General features: G+C 39.5%; 2 protein-coding genes across 2 annotated transcripts in view; one reads left to right on the forward strand and one right to left on the reverse strand.

The window, feature by feature from the left end:
• The window catches only part of LOC106875565 (fibrillin-1), a 35,308-nt gene extending 15,185 nt beyond the window's left edge, over positions 1-20,123 (reverse strand). Inside the window, exon 1 of the mRNA XM_089346829.1 lies at positions 19,987-20,123. The gene's annotated coding sequence lies outside the window, so the exon portion shown is untranslated. The remainder of the gene's footprint in view (positions 1-19,986) is intronic.
• On the forward strand, positions 14,525-19,108 carry LOC149129020 (MAP kinase-activated protein kinase 3-like). Its single transcript, XM_089346830.1, has 3 exons — positions 14,525-14,681; positions 15,719-15,799; positions 17,970-19,108. The coding sequence occupies exons 1-3, from the start codon at positions 14,526-14,528 to the stop codon at positions 18,114-18,116; spliced, it is 384 nt and encodes a 127-aa protein (XP_089202956.1). The 5' UTR covers position 14,525; the 3' UTR covers positions 18,117-19,108.
• Positions 20,124-20,452: the final 329 nt, after the last annotated feature.

Raw genomic sequence — 20,452 nt, forward strand, 5'->3', positions numbered from 1 at the left:
ATGTACCTACATTTGTTCGTTTGTTCGATCGTTCGTTCGTTCTTTCATTTGTTTCTTTCATGTTTCGTACGTACGTAATTACGTTCGTTCGTTCTTACGTTCGTTCGTTCTTACGTACGTTCATTCGTTACTTTGTTCTTGCGATCGTTCGTACGTTCATTCATTCGTACGTACGTACACTCGTTCGTACGTTCATTCTTACATATGTACGTACATACGTTCTTTCGTTTGTTCGATCGTTCGTCCATTCTTTCGTATATTCGTACTTACATATGTATGAATGAACGAACGAACGAGCGTGCGTATGTTCGTACGTATATATGTATGAATGAACGAACGTACGTACGAATGTACGTACGTACAAACGAACGATCGTACGTATGAACAAATGATCGAAGGAAGGAAAGAACGTGCGTACTTAAGTAAGTTCGTAAGTACGAACGAATAAACGAAAGAAGGAACGTACGTACGAACGAACGAACGAACAAACGTACGTATGTTCCTACGTACATATATATGAAAGAACGAACGAACGAACGAACGTACGTACGAAAGAACTAACGAACGAACGTCCGAACGTATGTAGGATTTACGTACGTAGGTACGTGTGTAAGAACGATCGAACAAACGAACGAACAAAGAAACGGACGAACGTACGAACGAATGATTGAACGAACGAACAAAGAATTGAACGTACGTATGTACGAACGAACGAACAAACCAACGTACGTAAGTAGATACATATGTACGTACGTACGTATGAACGAACGAACAAACAAACAAACGAACGAAGAAACTAACGAACGTACGTACGAAAGAACGTACGAACGAGCGAATGATCGTACGGAAGAACGAAACAAACGAACGAACGAACGAAGTAACGAAAGAATGGACGAACGAGACAACGATTGAGCAAACGAAAGAACGTACGTACGTATGTATGTACGAATGAACAAACAAACGTACGTAGGAACGAACGCATGTGCGAACGAAAGAAAGATCGAACGAAAAAACAAACGAACGTACGTACATACATCCGTATGTAGGAACGAGCGAACGAACGTACGTACGAACGAAAGAACTAACGTACGAAGGAACGAACGAAAGATCGATTGAACGTATGTACGTACATACGTAAGAATGAAGGTACGAACGAGCGTACGTACGTCCGAATGAATGAACATACGTAGGTACGAACGATCGAACGAACGAAGTAACTAATGAACCTACGTAAGAACGAACCAACGTACATACGTAAGTACGAACGAACGAACGTAATTACGTACGTACGAAACATGAAAGAAACAAATGAAAGAACGTAAGTATGTCGTAAGAACGATCGAACAAACGAATTAACGAACAAATGTAGGTACATACGTACGAACGAACGAACAAGCGTAGGTACAACGAAACAAACGAACGTACGTAGGAACGAACGACCGATTGAACGAACGAACAAACGAAAGAACGAACGTAAGTACGAACGAGCGAGCGTAAGATTGAAAGAACGAACGTACGTACGAAAAAAAAAACGAACGAACAAAGAAATGAACGTACGTATGTACGTACGAACAAACGAACGAAAGAACGATCGAAAGTACGAACGAACGTAGGTATGTATGTACGTACGAACGCACGTAAGTAGGTACATATGTACGTACGAACGAACGAACAAAGTAACGAACGTACGTACGTTCGGTCATTCTTACGCACGTACGTTCGTTCGTATTTAGCAACGTACGTAAGTGCGTTCGGTTGTCCTTTCGTTCGTTCGGTCGTTAGTTTGTTCATTCGTTCGCTCTTATGTCCGTAGGTACGTACGCACGTACATTAATTCTTTCGTACGTACGTGCGTTTGATCGTTCTTTCGTTTGTTCATTCGTTCGTTCATTCATTCTTTCGTTTGTTCGTACGTACGCTAGTTTGTTCGTTCGGTCGTTCGTTCATTCTTCCGTTCGTTCGGTCGTTCGTTCATTTGTTTCCTTCGTTAGTTTCGTACGTACGTACGTTCGTTCGTTCGTTCGTTCGTTTATTCATTCATACGCATATACATACGTTCGATCGTTAGTTCGTTGGTTCTTTCGTTCGTTCATTTCGTTGGTAAGCTCGTACGTACGTACGAATGAGCGAACGAACGATATGAACGAACAAACGAAAGAACGAACGAACGTACGTATATTCGTACTTACATATGTATGAATGAACGAGCGTGCGTATGTTCGTACGTATATATGTATGAACGAACGAACGAACGATCGTACGTATGAACAAATGATCGAAGGAAGGAAAGAACGTGCGTACGTAAGTAAGTTCGTAAGTACGAACGAACGAACGAACGAATGATTGAACGAGCAAAAGAACGAACGACCGATCGAGCAAACGAAAGAACGTATGTACGAACAAACGAATAAACAAACAAACGTACGTACGTAGGAACGAACGCATGTGCGAACGAAAAAACAAACGAACAAACGAACGAAAGGACGATTAAACGTATGTACGTACATACGTAAGAATGAACGTACGAACGATCGAAAGAACGAACGTACGTAAGAACGAACGAATGTAAGTACGAATGAACGAACGAAAGAAAGAACGTAAGAACGAACGAACGTAATTACGTACGTACGAAACATGAAAGAACGTAAGTACGTACGTAAGAACGAACGAAAGATCGAACAAACGAATTAACGAACAAATGTAGGTACATACGTACGAATAAGCGTATATACAACGGAACAAACGAAAGAACGAACGAAAGTACGTACGTAAGAACGAACGAGCGAGCGAAAGATTGAAAGAACGAACGTACGTACGAAAAAAAACGAACGAACAAAGAAATGAACGTACGTATGTACGTACGAACAAACGATCGAAAGTACGAACGAACGTAGGTATGTATGTACGTACGAACGACCGAACGAACGCACGTAAGTAGGTACATATGTACGTACAAACGAACGAACAAACGAATAAAGTAACGAACGTACGCGCGTACGTACGTTCGGTCATTCTCACGCACGTACGTTCGTTCGTATTTAGTAACGTACGTGCGTTCGGTTGTCCTTTCGTTCCTTCGGTAATTTGTTCGTTCGTTCGGTCATTAGTTTGTTCATTCGTTCGCTCTTTTGTCCGTAGGTACATACGTACGCACCTACCTACGTACATATGTGCTTACGTACGTACGTGCGTTAGATCGTTCTTTCGTTTGTTCGTTCGTACGTACGTTCGTTCGTTTGTTCGTTCGTACGTACATTCATTCTTTCGTTCGTTCGTTAATTCATTCATACGCATATACATATGTAAATACGTACGTTCGATCGTTAGTTCGTTGGTTCTTTCGTTCGTTCATTTCGTTGGTAATCTCGTACGTACGTACGAATGAGCGAACGAACGATATGAACGAACAAACGAACGTACGTATATTCGTACTTACATATGTATGAATGAACGAGCGTGCGTATGTTCGTACGTATATATGTATGAATGAACGAACGAACGTACTTACGTACGAAAGTACGAATGAAAACAAATGATCGAAGGAAGGAAAGAACGTACGTACGTAAGTAAGTTCGTAAGTACGAACGAATAAACGAAAGAAGGAACGTAATTACGAACGAACAAACGTACGTATGTTCCTACGTACATATATATGAATGAACGAACGAACGAACGACCTAATGAACGAACGTACGTACGAAAGAACTAACGAACGTACGTATGTACGGATTTACGTAAGTACGTATGTAAGAACGGACGAACGAACGATTGAACGAACGAACGAACGAACGAACGTAGGTACGAAAAAAAAACGAACAAACAAAGAATTGAACGTACGTATGTACGAACGAACGAATAAACGAACGTACATAAGTAGGTACATATGTACGTACGTACGTATGAACAAACTAACGAACGAACAAACAAACGAACGTACATAGGTAGGTACATATGTACGTATGAACGAAAGAACGTACGAACAAACTAACGCATGTACGTACGAAAGAATGTACGTACGTACGTACGGAAGAACGAAACAAACGAACGAACGAAACGAATGAACGAACGAACGAAGTAACGAAAGAATGGACGAACGAACGAACGAGACAACGATCGAGCAAACGAAAGAACGTACATACGTATGTACAAACAAACAAATAAACAAACGTACGTACGTACGTAGTAACGAACGCATGTGCGAACGAAAGATCGAACGAAAAAACAAACGAACGTATGTACGAACTAAAGAACGATTGAACGTATGTACGTACATACGTAAGAATGACCGTACGAACGAGTGTACGTACGTACGAATGAATGAACGTACGAACGATCGAAAGAACGAAGTAACGAATGAACGTAAGTACGAACGAACGAACGTAAGAACGAACGAACGCAATTACGTACGTACGAAACATGAAAGAAACAAATGAAAGAACGAACGATCGAACAAACGAACAAATGTAGGTACATACGTACGAACGAACGAACAAGCGTACGTACAACGGAACAAACGAACGAAAATACGAACGTACGAACGAACGAACGAGCGAGCGAAAGATTAAAAGAACGAACGTACGTACGAAAAAAAACGAACAAACAAAGAAATGAACGTACGTATGTACGTACGAACAAACGAACGAAAGAACGATCGAAAGTACGAACGCACGTAAGTATGTACGTACGAACGAACGTACGCGCGTACGTACGTTCGGTCATTCTTACGCACGTACGTTCGTTCGTATTTAGTAACGTACGTACGTACGTGCGTTCGGTTGTCCTTTCGTTCGTTCGGTCGGTCGTTAGTTTGTTCATTCGTTCGCTCTTTTGTCCGTAGGTACGTACGCACGTACATTAATTCATTCGTACGTACATACATATGTGCTTACGTACGTACGTGCGTTTGATCGTTCTTTCGTTTGTTCGTACGTACGCTCGTTTGTTCTTTCGTTCGTTTCTTCGTTAGTTTCGTACGTACGTTCGTTCTTTTGTTCGTTCTTTCGATCGTTTGTTCGTTAGTTCGTACCTACGTACGTACGTACATTCATTCTTTCGTTCGTTCATTTCGTTGGTAAGCTCGTACGTACGTACGAATGAGCGAACGAACGATATGAACGAACAAACGAAAGAACGAACGAACGTACGTATATTCGTACTTACATATGTATGAATGAACGAACGAACGAGCGTGCGTATGTTCGTACGTATATATGTATGAATGAATGAACGAACGTACGTACGAATGTACGTACGTACGAACGAACGATCGTACGTATGAACAAATGATCGAAGGAAGGAAAGAACGTGCGTACTTAAGTAAGTTCGTAAGTACGAACGAATAAACGAAAGAAGGAACGTACGTACGAAAGAACGAACGAACAAACGTACGTATGTTCCTACGTACATATATATGAATGAACGAACGAACGAACGTACGTACGAAAGAACTAACGAACGAACGTCCGTACGTATGTACGGATTTACGTACGTAGGTACGTATGTAAGAACGATCGAAGAAACGAACGAACAAAGAAACGGACGAACGTACGAACGAATGATTGAACGAACGAACGTACGTATGTACGAACGAACGAACGTACGTATGTACGAACGAACGAACAAACCAACGTACGTAAGTAGGTACATATGTACGTACGTACGAATGAACGAATGAACGAACGAACAAACAAACAAACGAACGTACATAAGTAGGTACATATGTACGTATGAACGAAAGAACGTACGAACGAACGAACAAACTAACGAACGTACGAAAGAATGTACGTACGTGCGAAAGAACGAACGAACGAGCGAATGATCGTACGTACGTACGGAATAACGAAACAAACGAACGAACGAAACAAACAAACGAATGAACGAACGAGCGAAAGAACGAACGAAGTAACGAAAGAATGGACGAACGAACGAACGAGACAACGATCGAGCAAACGAAAGAACGTATGTACGAACAAACGAATAATCAAACAAACGTACGTACCTAGGAACGAACGCATGTGCGAACGAACAAACGAACGAAAGGACGATTAAACGTATGTACGTACATATGTAAGAATGAACGTACGAACGAGTGTACGTACGTACGAATGAATGAACGTACGAACGATCGAAAGAACGAAGTAACGAATGAACGTACGTAAGAACGAACGAACGAACGTAATTACGTACGTACGAAACATGAAAGAAACAAATGAAAGAACGAACGAACGATCGCACAATTGTAGGTACATACGTACGAACGAACAAGCGTACGTACAACGGAACAAACGAACGAACAAACGAAAGTACGTACGTACGAACGAACGAGCGAGCGAAAGATTAAAAGAACGAACGTACGTACGAAAAAAAAACGAACGAACAAAGAAATGAACGTACGTATGTACGTACGAACAAACGAACGAAAGAACGATCGAAAGTACGAACGAACGTAGGTATGTATGTACGTACGAACGACCGAACGAACGCACGTAAGTATGTACGTACGAACGAACGAACAAACGAATAAAGTAACGCGCGTACGTACGTTCGGTCATTCTTACGCACGTACGTTCGTTCGTATTTAGTAACGTACGTACGTACGTGCGTTCGGTTGTCCTTTCGTTCGTTCGGTCGGTCGTTAGTTTGTTCATTCGTTCGCTCTTTTGTCCATAGGTACGTACGCACGTACATTAATTCATTCGTACGTACGTACATATGTGCTTACGTACGTACGTGCGTTTGATCGTTCTTTCGTACGTACGCTCGTTTCTTCTTTCGTTCGTTCGTTCGTTTCTTCGTTAGTTTCGTACGTTCGTACGTACGTGCGTTAGTTTGTTCGTTCGTTCGTACGTTCATACGTACATATGTACCTACCTATGTACGTTCGTTTGTTTGTTCGTTCGTTAGTTTGTTCATACGTACGTACGTACATATGTACCTACTTATGTACGTTCGTTTATTCGTTCGTTCGTACATACGTACGTTCAATTCTTTGTTCGTTCGTTTTTTTTCGTACCTACGTTCGTTCGTTCAATCATTCGTTCGTTTGTTCGATCGTTCTTACATACGTACTTACGTACGTAAATCCGTACATACGTACGGACGTTCGTTCGTTAGTTCTTTCGTACGTACGTTCGTTCATTAGGTCGTTCGTTCGTTCGTTCATTCATATATATGTACGTAGGAACATACGTACGTACGTTTGTTCGTTCTTTCGTTCGTAATTACGTTCCTTCTTTCGTTTATTCGTTCGTACTTACGAACTTACTTACGTACGCACGTTCTTTCCTTCCTTCGATCATTTGTTCATACGTACGATCGTTCGTTCGTACGTACGTTCGTTCGTTCGTTCATTCATACATATATACGTACGAACATACGCACGCTCGTTCGTTCGTTCGTTCATTCATTCATACGTATGTAAGTACGAATATACGTACGTTCGTTCGTTTGTTCGTTCGCTCATTCGTACGTACGTACGAGCTTACCAACGAAATGAACTAACGAAAGAACCAACGAACTAACGATCGAACGTAAGTATTTACATATGTATATGCGTATGAATGAATAAACGAACGAGCTAACGAAAGAATGAATGTACGTACGAACGTACGTTTACATACGAACGAATGAACGAACGATCAAACGAACGAAAGAACGAACGTACGTACGAAACTAACGAAGGAAACAAATGAACGAACGACCGAATGAACGAACGAACGAAAGAACAAACGAGCGTACGTACGAACAAACGAAAGAATGAATGAACGAACGAACGAAAAACGAATGAACAAACGAAAGAACGATCAAACGCACGTACGTACGTAAGCACATATGTACGTACGTACGAATGAATTAATGTACGTGCGTACGTACCTACGGACATAAGAGCGAACGAATGATCAAACTAACGACCGAACGAACGAAAGGACAACCGAACGCACTTACGTACGTTACTAAATACGAACGAACGTACGCGCGTAAGAATGACCGAACGTACGTACGTACGTTCGTTCGTTCGTTCGTTCGTACGTACGTACATATGTACCTACTTACGTGCGTTCGTTCGGTCGTTCGTACGTGCATACATACATACCTACGTTCGTTCGTACTTTCGATCGTTCTTTCGTTCGTTTGTTCGTACGTACATACGTACGTTCATTTCTTTGTTCGTTCGTTTTGTTTTCGTACGTACGTTCGTTCTTTCAATCTTTCGCTCGCTCGTTCGTTCCTACGTACGTTCGTTCGTTTGTTCCGTTGTACGTACGCTTGTTCGTTCGTTCGTACGTACGTAATTACGTTCGTTCGTTCGTACTTACGTATGTACGTTCGTTCGTTCTTACGTAGGTTCATTAGTTACTTCGTTCGTTCGATCGTTCGTACGTACGTATGTTCATTCATTCGTACGTACGCTCGTTCGTACCTTCATTCTTACGTATGTACGTACATAGGTTCAATCGATCTTTCGTTCGTTCCTTCGTACGTACGTTCGTTCGCTCGTTCCTACATACGGATGTATGTACGTACGTTCGTTTGTTTTTTCTTTCGTTCGCACATGCGTTCGTTCCTACGTACGTTTGTTTGTTTGTTCATTCGTACATACATACGTACGTACGTTCTTTCGTTTGCTCAATCGTTGTCTCGTTCGTCCATTCTTTCGTTACTTCGTTCGTTCATTCGTTTGTTTCGTTCTTCCGTACGATCATTCGCTCGTTCGTACGTTCTTTTGTTTGTTCGTTCGTTAGTTTGTTCATACGTACATATGTACCTACTTATGTACGTTCGTTCGTACATACGTACGTTCAATTCTTTGTTCGTTCGTTTTTTTTCGTACCTACGTTCGTTCGTTCAATCATTCGTTCGTTCGTTCGTTTGTTCGATCGTTCTTACATACGTACTTACGTAAATCCGTACATACGTACGGACGTTCGTTCGTTAGTTCTTTCGTACGTACGTTCGTTCATTAGGTCGTTCGTTCGTTCGCTTCATTCGTTCGTTCGTTCCTTCATATATATGTACGTACGTTTGTTCGTTCTTTCGTTCGTAATTACGTTCCTTCTTTCGTTTATTCGTTCGTACTTACGAACTTACTTACGTACGCACGTTCTTTCCTTCCTTCGATCATTTGTTCATACGTACGATCGTTCGTTCGTTCGTTCGTACGTACGTTCGTTCGTTCGTTCATTCATACATATATACGTACGAACATACGCACGCTCGTTCGTTCGTTCATTCATACATATGTAAGTACGAATATACGTACGTTCGTTCGTTCGCTCATTCGTACGTACGTACGAGCTTACCAACGAAATGAACTAACGAAAGAACCAACGAACTAACGATCGAACGTACGTATTTACATATGTATATGCGTATGAATGAATAAACGAACGAACGAACGAAAGAATGAATGTACGTACGAACGTACGAACGAATGAACGAACAAAAGTACGAACGTACGTACGAAACTAACGAAGGAAACAAATGAACGAACGACCGAACGAACGGAAGAATGAACGAACGAACGAAAGAACAAACGACCGTACGTACGAACAAACGAAAGAATGAATGAACGAAAGAACAAACGAGCGTACGTACGAACAAACGAAAGAATGAATGAACGAACGAACGAAAAACGAATGAACAAACGAAAGAACGATCAAACGCACGCACGTACGTAAGCACATATGTACGTACGTACGAATGAATTAATGTACGTGCGTACGTACCTACGGACATAAGAGCGAACGAATGAACAAACTAACGACCGAACGAACGAAAGGACAACCGAACGCACGTACGTTACTAAATACGAACGAACGTACGTGCGTAAGAATGACCGAACGTACGTACGTTCGTTCGTTTGTTCCGTTGTACGTACGCTTGTTCGTTCGTTCGTACGTATGTACCTACATTTGTTCGTTAATTCGTTTGTTCGATCGTTCTTACGTACGTACTTACGTTCTTTCATGTTTCGTACGTACGTAATTACGTTCGTTCGTACTGACGTATGTACGTTCGTTCGTTCTTACGTAGGTTCATTAGTTACTTCGTTCGTACGTACGTATGTTCATTCATTCGTACGTACGTACGCTCGTTCGTACCTTCATTCTTACGTATGTACGTACATACGTTCAATCGATCTTTCGTTCGTACGTACGTACCTTCGTTCGTTCCTACGTACGGATGTATGTACGTACGTTCGTTTGTTTTTTCGTTCGCACATGCGTTCGTTCCTACGTACGTTTGTTTGTTCATTCGTTTGTTCGTACATACGTACGTTCTTCCGTTTGCTCGTTCGTCCATTCTTTCGTTACTTCGTTCCTTCTTTCGTTCGTTCATTCGTTTGTTTCTTTCGTTCCTTCGCACGTACGTACATTCTTTCGTTCAATCGTTCGTTCGTTAGTTTGTTCGTTCTTTCGTACGTACGTTCTTTCGTGCGTACGTACGTACGTTCGTTAGTTTGTTCGTTCGTTCATACGTACATCTGTACCTATTTATGTACGTTCGTTCGTACATACGTACGTTCAATTCTGTGTTCGTTCGTTTTTTTTTCGTACCTACGTACGTTCGTTTGTTCAATCGTTCGTTTGTACGTACGTTCGTCCGTTTCTTTGTTCGTTCGTGTGTTCGATCGTTCTTACATACGTACTTACGTACGTAAATCCGTACATACGTACGGACGTTCGTTCGTTAGTTCTTTCGTACGTACGTACGTTCGTTCAATAGGTCGTTCGTCCGTCTGTACGTTCGTTTGTTCTGACATAGGTTCGTTCATATATATGTTTGTAGGAACATACGTACGTTCGTAATTACGTTCCTTCTTTCGTTTATTCGTTCGTACTTACGAACTTACTTACGTACGCACGTTCTTTCCTTCCTTCGATCATTTGTTCATACGTACGATCGTTCTTTCGTACGTACGTACGTTTGTTCGTACGTACGTACATTCATTCATACATATGTACGTACGAACATACGCACGCTCGTTCGTTCGTTCATTTATACATATGTAAGTACGAATATACGTACGTTCGTTCTTTCGTTCGTTAGTTCGTTCAAATCGTTTGTTCGCTTACCAACGAAATGAACGAACGAAAAAACCAACGAACGTACGTATTTACATATGTATATACCTATGAATGAATAAACGAACGAACGAACGTACGTAAGTAGGTACGTACGAACGAACGAACTAATGATCGAACGAACGAACGATCGAAAGAACGAACGTACGTACGATCGAACGTATGAAAATTACGAAGGAACAAACGAACGAACGGAAGAAGGAACGAACGTACGTACGAACGGAAGAACGAATGAACAAACGAAAGAACGATCAAACGCACGTACGTACGTAAGCACATATGTAAGTAGATACGTACGTACGAATGAATTAATGTACGTGCGTACGTACCTACGGACAAAAGAGCGAACGAATGAACAAACTAACGAACGAACAAATTACCGAAGGAACGAAAGGACAACCGAACGCACGTACGTACGAACGAACGAACGGATGTGCGTACGCACGTACGTATTTGTATATATATATATATATATATATATATATATATATATATTTATATATATATATATATTTATATTTATATATATATATATATTTATATATAATTACAGAGGCATCAAGCTGTTAGATCAGGTTATGAAAGTTACAGAGAGGGTCATAGCCCAACTAATTAGGGAGCGAATCAATTTAGATGAGATGCAGTTTGGGTTCGTGCCAGGTAAAAGCACTACTGATGCCTTATTTCTAGTGAGACAGTTGCAGGAGAAATACCTAGCTAAGGATAAACCTCTGTACCTGGCTTTCGTTGACATGGAGAAAGCCTTTGACAGGGTCCCCCGATTCCTTATCTGGTTGTCAATGAGGAAACTTGGGATAGAAGAATGGTTAGTGAGAGCTGTGCGAGCCATGTACAGAGATGCTGCCAGTAAGGTGAGGGTTGGAAATGAGTACAGCAATGAATTCCGGGTAGAGGTAGGGGTCCACCAAGGTTCCGTCCTCAGCCCCCTCTTATTTATCATAGTCCTCCAGGCAATCACAGAGGAGTTCAAGACAGGTTGCCCCTGGGAGCTCCTCTATGCTGATGACCTTGCCCTAATTGCGGAGTCACTATCAGAACTAGAGGAGAAGTTTCAGGTGTGGAAGCAAGGTCTAGAATTGAAGGGCCTTAGAGTCAACCTAGCTAAAACCAAAATCCTAATAAGCAGGAAGGTAGATAAAACACAAACCCCTTCAGGTAGATGGCCCTGCTCAGTATGTAGAAAAGGAGTAGGTAGTAACTCTATAAGATGTACCCGGTGCAAGCTATGGACACATAAGAGGTGCAGCAACATCAAAGGCAGGTTAACTAGCAAGTTAGTTTTTGTTTGTGGCAGATGTTCAGGTGCAATAAAGACTGTAAACAAACAGGAAACAACTTCTATCTCATTCCAGGGTGAAAAACTAGAGGTAGTCGATAGCTTCCGCTATCTGGGCGACCAAGTTAGTAGTGGGGGTGGGTGCGCTGAAAGTGTAGCTGCTAGAATAAGAATAGCCTGGGCAAAGTTTAGAGAGCTCTTACCCCTGCTGGCGACAAAGGGACTCTCACTCAGAGTAAAAGGCAGACTGTATGACGCATGCGTACGAACAGCCATGCTACATGGCAGTGAAACATGGGCTGTAACTGCTGAGGACATACGTAAGCTCGCAAGGAATGAAGCCAGTATGCTCCGTTGGATGTGTAATGTCAATGTGAATAACCGTCAGAGTGTAAGTATCTTGAGAGAAAAGCTGAACATTAGAAGCATCAGTTGTGGTGTGCAAGAGAGACGATTGCGCTGGTATGGACATGTGGTGAGAATGGATGAGGATAGCTGCGTGAAAAAGTGCCACACCCTAACAGTTGAGGGAACCCGTGGAAGAGGTAGGCCCAGGAAGACCTGGGCTGAGGTGGTGAGGCAAGACCTTCGTACATTGGGCCTCACCGAGGCGATGACTACTGATCGAGACCTTTGGAAATGTGCTGTGCGTGAGAAGACCCGGCAAGCCAAGTAAGATCGCTGCCAGTGCCCCTGGACTGGCACTTGTGCGGGTGGCACATAAGATGCACCATTTTGAGCGTGGCCGTTGCCAGTACTGCCTGACTGGCTTCTGTAGGATATTCGAGCGAGATCGTTGCCAGTGCCCCTAGACTGGCTTGTGCAGGTGGCACATAAAAGACACCATTTCGAGCGTGGCCGTTGCCAGTATCGCCTGACTGGCCTTCGTGCAGGTGACACGTAAAAGCACCTACTACACTCTCTGAGTGGTTGGCGTTAGGAAGGGCATCCAGCTGTAGAAACTCTGCCAAATTTAGATTGGAGCCTGGTGTTGCCATCCGGTTTCACCAGTCCTCAGTCAAATCGTCCAACCCATGCTAGCATGGACAGCTGACGTTAAACGATGATAATGATGATGATGATATATATATTATTAGGGAAAATAGAAGGTTAAATGTACATAAGGTGTTTTCTGTTTTGCTTTTGACTTACGAGATTATTGTAGACAGGTTTAACTTTCATTATTCACGATTTAAGAGAATTTCTTTAGTTACAGATATATAACTGTTTGTTCCTTTATTTATTTTTCCCTATCCAAGTCGAATCCTTTTTCAAGAGTTTATATAACTTCTCTCTCTCGCTCTCTTCTCCAGCATACCGTCTTTTTCCTCCTTTCTCTATTGCTTCTCTCTAAATACATAGATACACTCTCTATCTTTTTAGTTCATTCCATTATCCCATAATTCTTCTCTCAGACCCTTAATCTCTCTTCCACTGTTCTTCTCTTCACTTCTCTCTCTCTCTCATCACTATAAATACATAGACGCAGACACTCTCTCTTTCTCTTTACTTTTCTCCTGACACAATCTTTCTCTCTCTTCTCTTCACTTTAAGTCTGTCATACCGGCCATGACGAAGGGAAATAGCCCTGAAACTCGAGTCGCCTTTATATATTTATATTTAATAAATTAACAATTAATAATTTTTACCAAGCCCTTCGGTATGTAAGCACCATTATCGGTGAAAAACTTATTTAAAAGGTCTTATACATTTATAAACATAATTAAGGGATCAGCAACAATTGCTTCACCGCATACCGAAGTTCAGAAATAGCAGCTAAAATACTGAAACTCCAACAGATAGCATTACTTGTAACTCACAAAGGCAAAACAAGAAGACAAAAGTGAGTTACAAGTAATGCTATCTGTTGGCGTTTCAGCATTTTAGTATGTGTATATATTTATATATATATATATATATTTATATATATATATATATATATATATATATATATTTATATATATATATATATTTATATATATATATATATATATATATATATATATATATATTATTTGGGATAAAATCCAAAATTACTGGTGAAAACTCAATTTAAATCAATTTAATAAAAATTAAAATTAAATGAAGCTTCACAGTATAAAATATATATAAATATATAGTTTTAGGGATAAGAACCAAGGTTCATGAACTCATCGATGAAAATATATATATATATAATAATAATAATAAAACTTTTTCAAACTTTAATTTTAGCAAAAGACTTGATAAAGGGTTTGTTAAAAACTGATCCAGATGAAAGACTAACGATCCGTGATGTGATGTCTAATCCTTGGGTTGGAGTAAGTAACTTTTTTAAAATCTCTTCCTAACTCTTAATAAAATTTCAGAGATTCTGCTGATCCATCATCATCAGCAGCATTATTGTCAATGTGTTTATATCTGTGTTTATTTGCCCTTTAGACAGACAGAGATACAGTGTATGTATTGTAAAAACTGGGACATATACAGTGTTTAAATTTACATCTATTACCAAAAATATGAATTACTTTCACATTCACTTGAGGTAGTTTATTGGTAGTTTCTGGCAACATAATATTAATGAGGTGTTTGAATGATCAAATGTTTAAGATGTTAGCCATTTCAGTGAAGAATTCATCAGACAAGACACTAACTTTACCCACCCTAATTCCATGACAAAACATTTTACATAGTGTAATAGTTGAAAACAAAATGAAAAAGATAGGATGGTCAAAATTGGAATGTCTCTGATCATAGTCCTGCTCAAACAACTGTGTGTGTTGGCACTCTGTCGCTTACGGCGTCAAGGGTTCCGGTCGATCCGATCAACGGAACAGCCTGCTCATGAAATTAACGTGCAAGTGGCTGAGCACTCCACAGACACGTGTACCCTTAACGTAGTTCTCGGGGATATTCAGCGTGACACAGTGTGACAAGGCTGACCTTTTGAAATACAGGTACAACAGAAACAGGAAGAAAGAGTGAGAGAAAGTTGTAGAAGAGTACAGCAGGGTTCGCCACCATCCCCTGCTGGAGCCTTGTGGAGCTTTAGGTGTTTTCGCTCAATAAACACTCACAACGCCCAGTCTGGGAATCGAAACCATGATCCTATGACCGGGAGTCTGCTGCCCTAACCACTGGGCCATTGCGCATCCACTGCTCAAACAACTAACCTGGGGTTAAACCTCAACAGCAACAACAATATAGACAATTTTTCCTTGTGAAATATCTGTAAATTCATTCTCCAATTTGTGAACATTGGAAAAATTATGGGGGAAAAGATATCATGTTTGAAAAATTCTTTCAATGTGAGAATCTCGTAGAATGGTTAATATTTTAAATCTTTGTTTATTTTCAGAATGTTGTTGATGTTCCGCCAACTCCTCTTTTTTCTATAATGAACCTCCAAGATGATGCCTCAGAATGGTACGATGTTCAGGTAAGGATTTTTTACTATAAATACCATACAGATTCCAATTTCGGATTTTGATGTCAAACTGACATATTTTGTTGCTTACTGTTCAGTTGTAGAATTTAAGAAGCATAAATTCTTTGCGACACACTTCTAAGACCATTCTTGTTAATTACTCTGTGTAACAAAATTTTTATTTTTGTCTTTGCTCAGTAAAACGTAGGAGTGGCTGTGTGGTAGCTTGCTTACCAACCACATGGTTCCGGGTTCAGTCCCACTGCGTGGCACCTTGGGCAAGTGTCTTCTACTATAGCCTCGGGCCGACCAAAGCCTTGTGAGTGGATTTGGTAGACGGAAACTGAAAGAAGCCCATTGTATATATATGTATGTGTGTGTATATGTTTGCGTGTCTGTGTTTGTCCCCCAACATCACTCGACAACCGATGCTGGTGTTTACGTCCCCGTAATGTAGCGGTTCGGCAAAAGAGACCGATAGAATAAGTACTAGGCTTCCAAAGAATAAGTTCTGGGGTCGATTTGCTCGACTAAAGGCGGTGCTCCAGCATGGCCACAGTCAAATGACTGAAACAAGTAAAAGAGTAAGTGTTATTCCATATGTGCTTCTATCTAAAAAAATCAAAGGAAACCACTACTCTTCCCTTCAAACTTTGCTTTTCTGACCTGGACATCAATGTTTTGAAACTTGCCTATTTTCCATTACATTTCAGACAGATTCAGCACTGAGTTGCTGAAGCAGAAATATCATTATAGCAAATAATAGCTCAGTACTACAGATTTGCTTGTCAGTTGCTTGGCCTTAACCACTTGAGCAGGTCTCTTAGTGGTTGACAATGTGCATCTCAGATCATGAGTAATGGTGGAGCATCATAGCCATGTGCTGAGAGGAATTCTTTGGGGTTTGTAAGAAAAGCTAAGTTTGAAGGAAATATTAACCATTTTTCATACTTTCTAGGAGTAAGTAAACAAGAAATAACAGTTGCTACCCAAGGACAAAGATTGTGTTACACAGTGTTATTAAATCAATCAGGTTAATTTTTATTCGTCAAAGATATGAAAATGATGCAGGGATTTTGACCCCTTTTTCAGGACCTCTGAAACTGGGAATAGGAAGGGAGGATGTCATCTTCTGACCAAAGCCCTGGCCCCCAGGGCTTTGGTCAGAAGTTTTTTAACAGAATGGACTCTGTCTCCAAGTAGCTATCTTTTCTATATTTCTGAGATTAATAATTTTATATTATGTATCATCTTGATTTAGCAGTATTTTTTCTATCTCATTATGTTCTGACTTAGCCTCTCATCGTCTTGGGGTTGATAAAATAAAGTAGGGGGTGGATGTAATCGACTCACCCCCCTCCCAGCCTCAGAAAGAATAATTTAGTTGGTATTTTTTTTCTGTTCCCATCACATGACTTAAGTAACAGAATTTACCATTTCTCTTCTTTAAAAATGTGATGGATGAATTCATGTCATTCAGCTGAAATATACCGTAAATCCTCGAGTATAATCCGCTCTTGAGTATAATACGCAGGGGATTTTTAGGGGGCTGTACCTCTGAAAAACCTAAACCTTGTGTATAATACACGCCCCTTCTCTAACTTGAGTCAATGAGGTCTATATAACGTCCTTGGTTTGTAAACGTATATACGGTAACGTCATCATCATCATCGTCGTTTAACGTTCGCTTTCCATGCTAGCATGGGTTGGACGATTTGACTGAGGACTGGTGAAACCAGATGGCTATACCAGGCTCCAATCTGATTTGGCAGAGTTTCTACAGCTGGATGCCCTTCCTAACGCCAATCACTCCGAGAGTGTAGTGGGTGCTTTTATATGCCACCAGCACAAAGGCCAGTCAGGCGGTACTGGCAAATTGTATATATAACTTAATGCAAACGTGTAGCTTTTTTGTGCACTTTGCTTTGCAGAAAATAAAGAAATAACAGTAATAAAGTCAGTGAAAAATAAATATTAAGTAAATTGCCTTTACATATTTATCACTTAGAAAATTTTGTTTAGAAAATATTTTTCATTTTTAACTTCGTATATAGTACGCACTAGAAATTTTGACCTTTAAATTTTGGGGAAAAAGTGCAGGTTATACTTGAGGATTTACGGTATATGCAAATTTTGTCTTTATAAATGAAAAAATTAAGATGATTGTTTTGTGTAATTACAGGAAGAGATGACTAACGCCCTCCAGAGTATGCGAGTAGACTACCATTATCATGTGAAGAACCCAAAAGATTCCAATAACAAACTGCTGCAAAAACGAATGAATAGAGTGTATGGTAGCAACAAACCACTTATTAACTTAAGAAATTAGAAATTTAAAGAAAGGCCAATCAGAATTTGAATTGTGACTGTTCCAAATTAGAGAGAAAATTCCCAGCTCAGAAATGTTTAGTTGAAGTCAAGCCTGAAAATGTTCGCAGCAGAATAAAAAATCCTTGAGAAGAAGAAATTGAATTTTAAAGGTTTTTTTTTTTTCTCTTTAATTTGAAAGAAAATTTTTTTTTATAATATTTTTGTAAGAATTTGTTGTTATATCGTAATCGTTTAATGGACAGATTACTTATTCTAGCATGGACTGTGTATGTGCCAGAGCTTATATATATTTTATCAATACATCTTTTATAGATTTTTAAAAAACAATTATAAACTTCATTTTAAACACACATTTTATGAGCTTGGAATTAAATGTTAACGAATCGTCTAAATCTAAAATATATGTGTTTAAAAATATTGTAGCAGAAAGTATTGATTTGACAACATACACAAAACCAATTCTTTCAGAGCAAGACTTCACTCCAGTTTGAGATATATTTAGTATAAAACAAGAATTTCAAACAAATAACCATATCTGAGCTTCAGAACCATGTGAAACGCAACTAAAATGTCTTTCTGCATTTCACTCGGGTATTGTGAGAATTTCTATGAAAGCTTGAATTTAAGGTCACTTGAAAACATTAATGAAATACAACGAACATATATTGGCAATACTTTACATGGCTGCAAGAGTCCTTCATATCAGTTAAACAAGGTTAAGTGAATGCATTTCATCAACTACTGTCACTTAAGTTTTCTCTTTTTATATTAATAGTTCAATGAAGGACCATGGGAAATGTTTATTTCTTTTCTTTTTATAATTTTTTTTTTTTTTTAAATTTTACTCGTCATAAAAAAAAAAAAGAAAAACAATTTAACCAACTTATCCAGACCCAAGTTATTGCTCTCACCCCACCGAACACCATATCAAAAGCTTTGTTAGTTTTGTAAATAAAAATGATTACTGGATACAGTGATGGGTTCACTGAATTGTTTATTGTTTTTTTTTTATCTCTCCAGATTCATAGACTACCTTCTTGTTTATCTTTCCCACAGCTAACCTGTAGCTTCCTAACATTTTCTATCACCCTTTTCTCACATCACACTCTGATTCTCTCTTCTATTTGCCATCTTTGGCCACATTACCTTGAACAACAACAATGTAGACAAAAGCAGACTGTTTAGTTTTACCAGGGGACAGAGCAGTCTCTAATGTAGGTATCCAAGGGAAAGGCAAATGCTGATACAGCTTGACACCAGTGACATTGCAACTCATTTCAACATGAGTGTCTTGCTCATGAACACAAAACACAACCCGGTCCAGGAATTGAACTCACTACCTTATGATTGTGAGCCCCAACACTTTAACCACTGAGCCATTCGCCTTCACTCCCAATATCCTCAGTAAATGAACAAAGAATGTAGAGATGATAATAGATAATTAAATACATCAGAAATATAAACTAAATGAGAGGATGGATCTGGTCAGTTTTAACATAAGATTGATAGAATAGTTTTGAGTAGGAATGGGAACCAGATCTTAGTTTGACAGAAACTGAAGTTTACACTCAAGTTTTAGAGAAGATAATAAAAACAACAATTTCAAAAAAATTGAATATTTGATACATTCTGTTAAAATACTTTAAACAAAATCAGTTTTATTATTAAAAAAAATGAGAACTATGTGTGAGCAAACATATTTATATATGCATATGCACATAAGGACATATTTGTGTTCTTGTTTAAAACACATTTGTGTTTGCATGATCAAGTTTTTGTATAGGTGTGCAAATGACATATTTGTGTGTGTGTGTGTGTGTGTGTTGATGTTATTGAAAAATGTAGTTCAACATGAAAATATGAAATACCTGAACTGTGAAGGCCAAAGTAAATGAATTGCTATCAGAGACACTTTTGTTGGGTGATTGTTCTGCTTCAAATAGGAATGGTCCAACCAATCTGTTTTAATGTGTTGTTAGAATACCTACTGTAATTAACATCTGAAGAATTGAAAAATGAAATACATCAAATCAGGGTACACAATGAAATAGAAAGTTACACTTCTGAACTCTGTTCGCATTTCTTCCATTTACAAAAGTCTACAGTTTAAAGTTACCGTTACTATTGCATACCATATGATGGTCATAAGTATATTGATGTCTTTAAATATTCAGAAAAACAACATATCTTGCATGACCCTAACAACTACAGCCGTTACTAGTAAATGGTGTGTATCAGTTGGTAGCATGTACCATGGATTTACTAGTTACAGGCACCCTCTCAGCCCTCCGACCCAACAGGGCATCCAGGAAATGAGAGAGGGTAGCAATAGTA

Source organism: Octopus bimaculoides, unplaced genomic scaffold, assembly GCF_046866305.1.
Source record: "Octopus bimaculoides isolate indiv1 unplaced genomic scaffold, ASM4686630v1 contig194, whole genome shotgun sequence".
In the NCBI taxonomy this organism is placed as follows: Eukaryota; Metazoa; Mollusca; class Cephalopoda; order Octopoda; family Octopodidae; genus Octopus; species Octopus bimaculoides.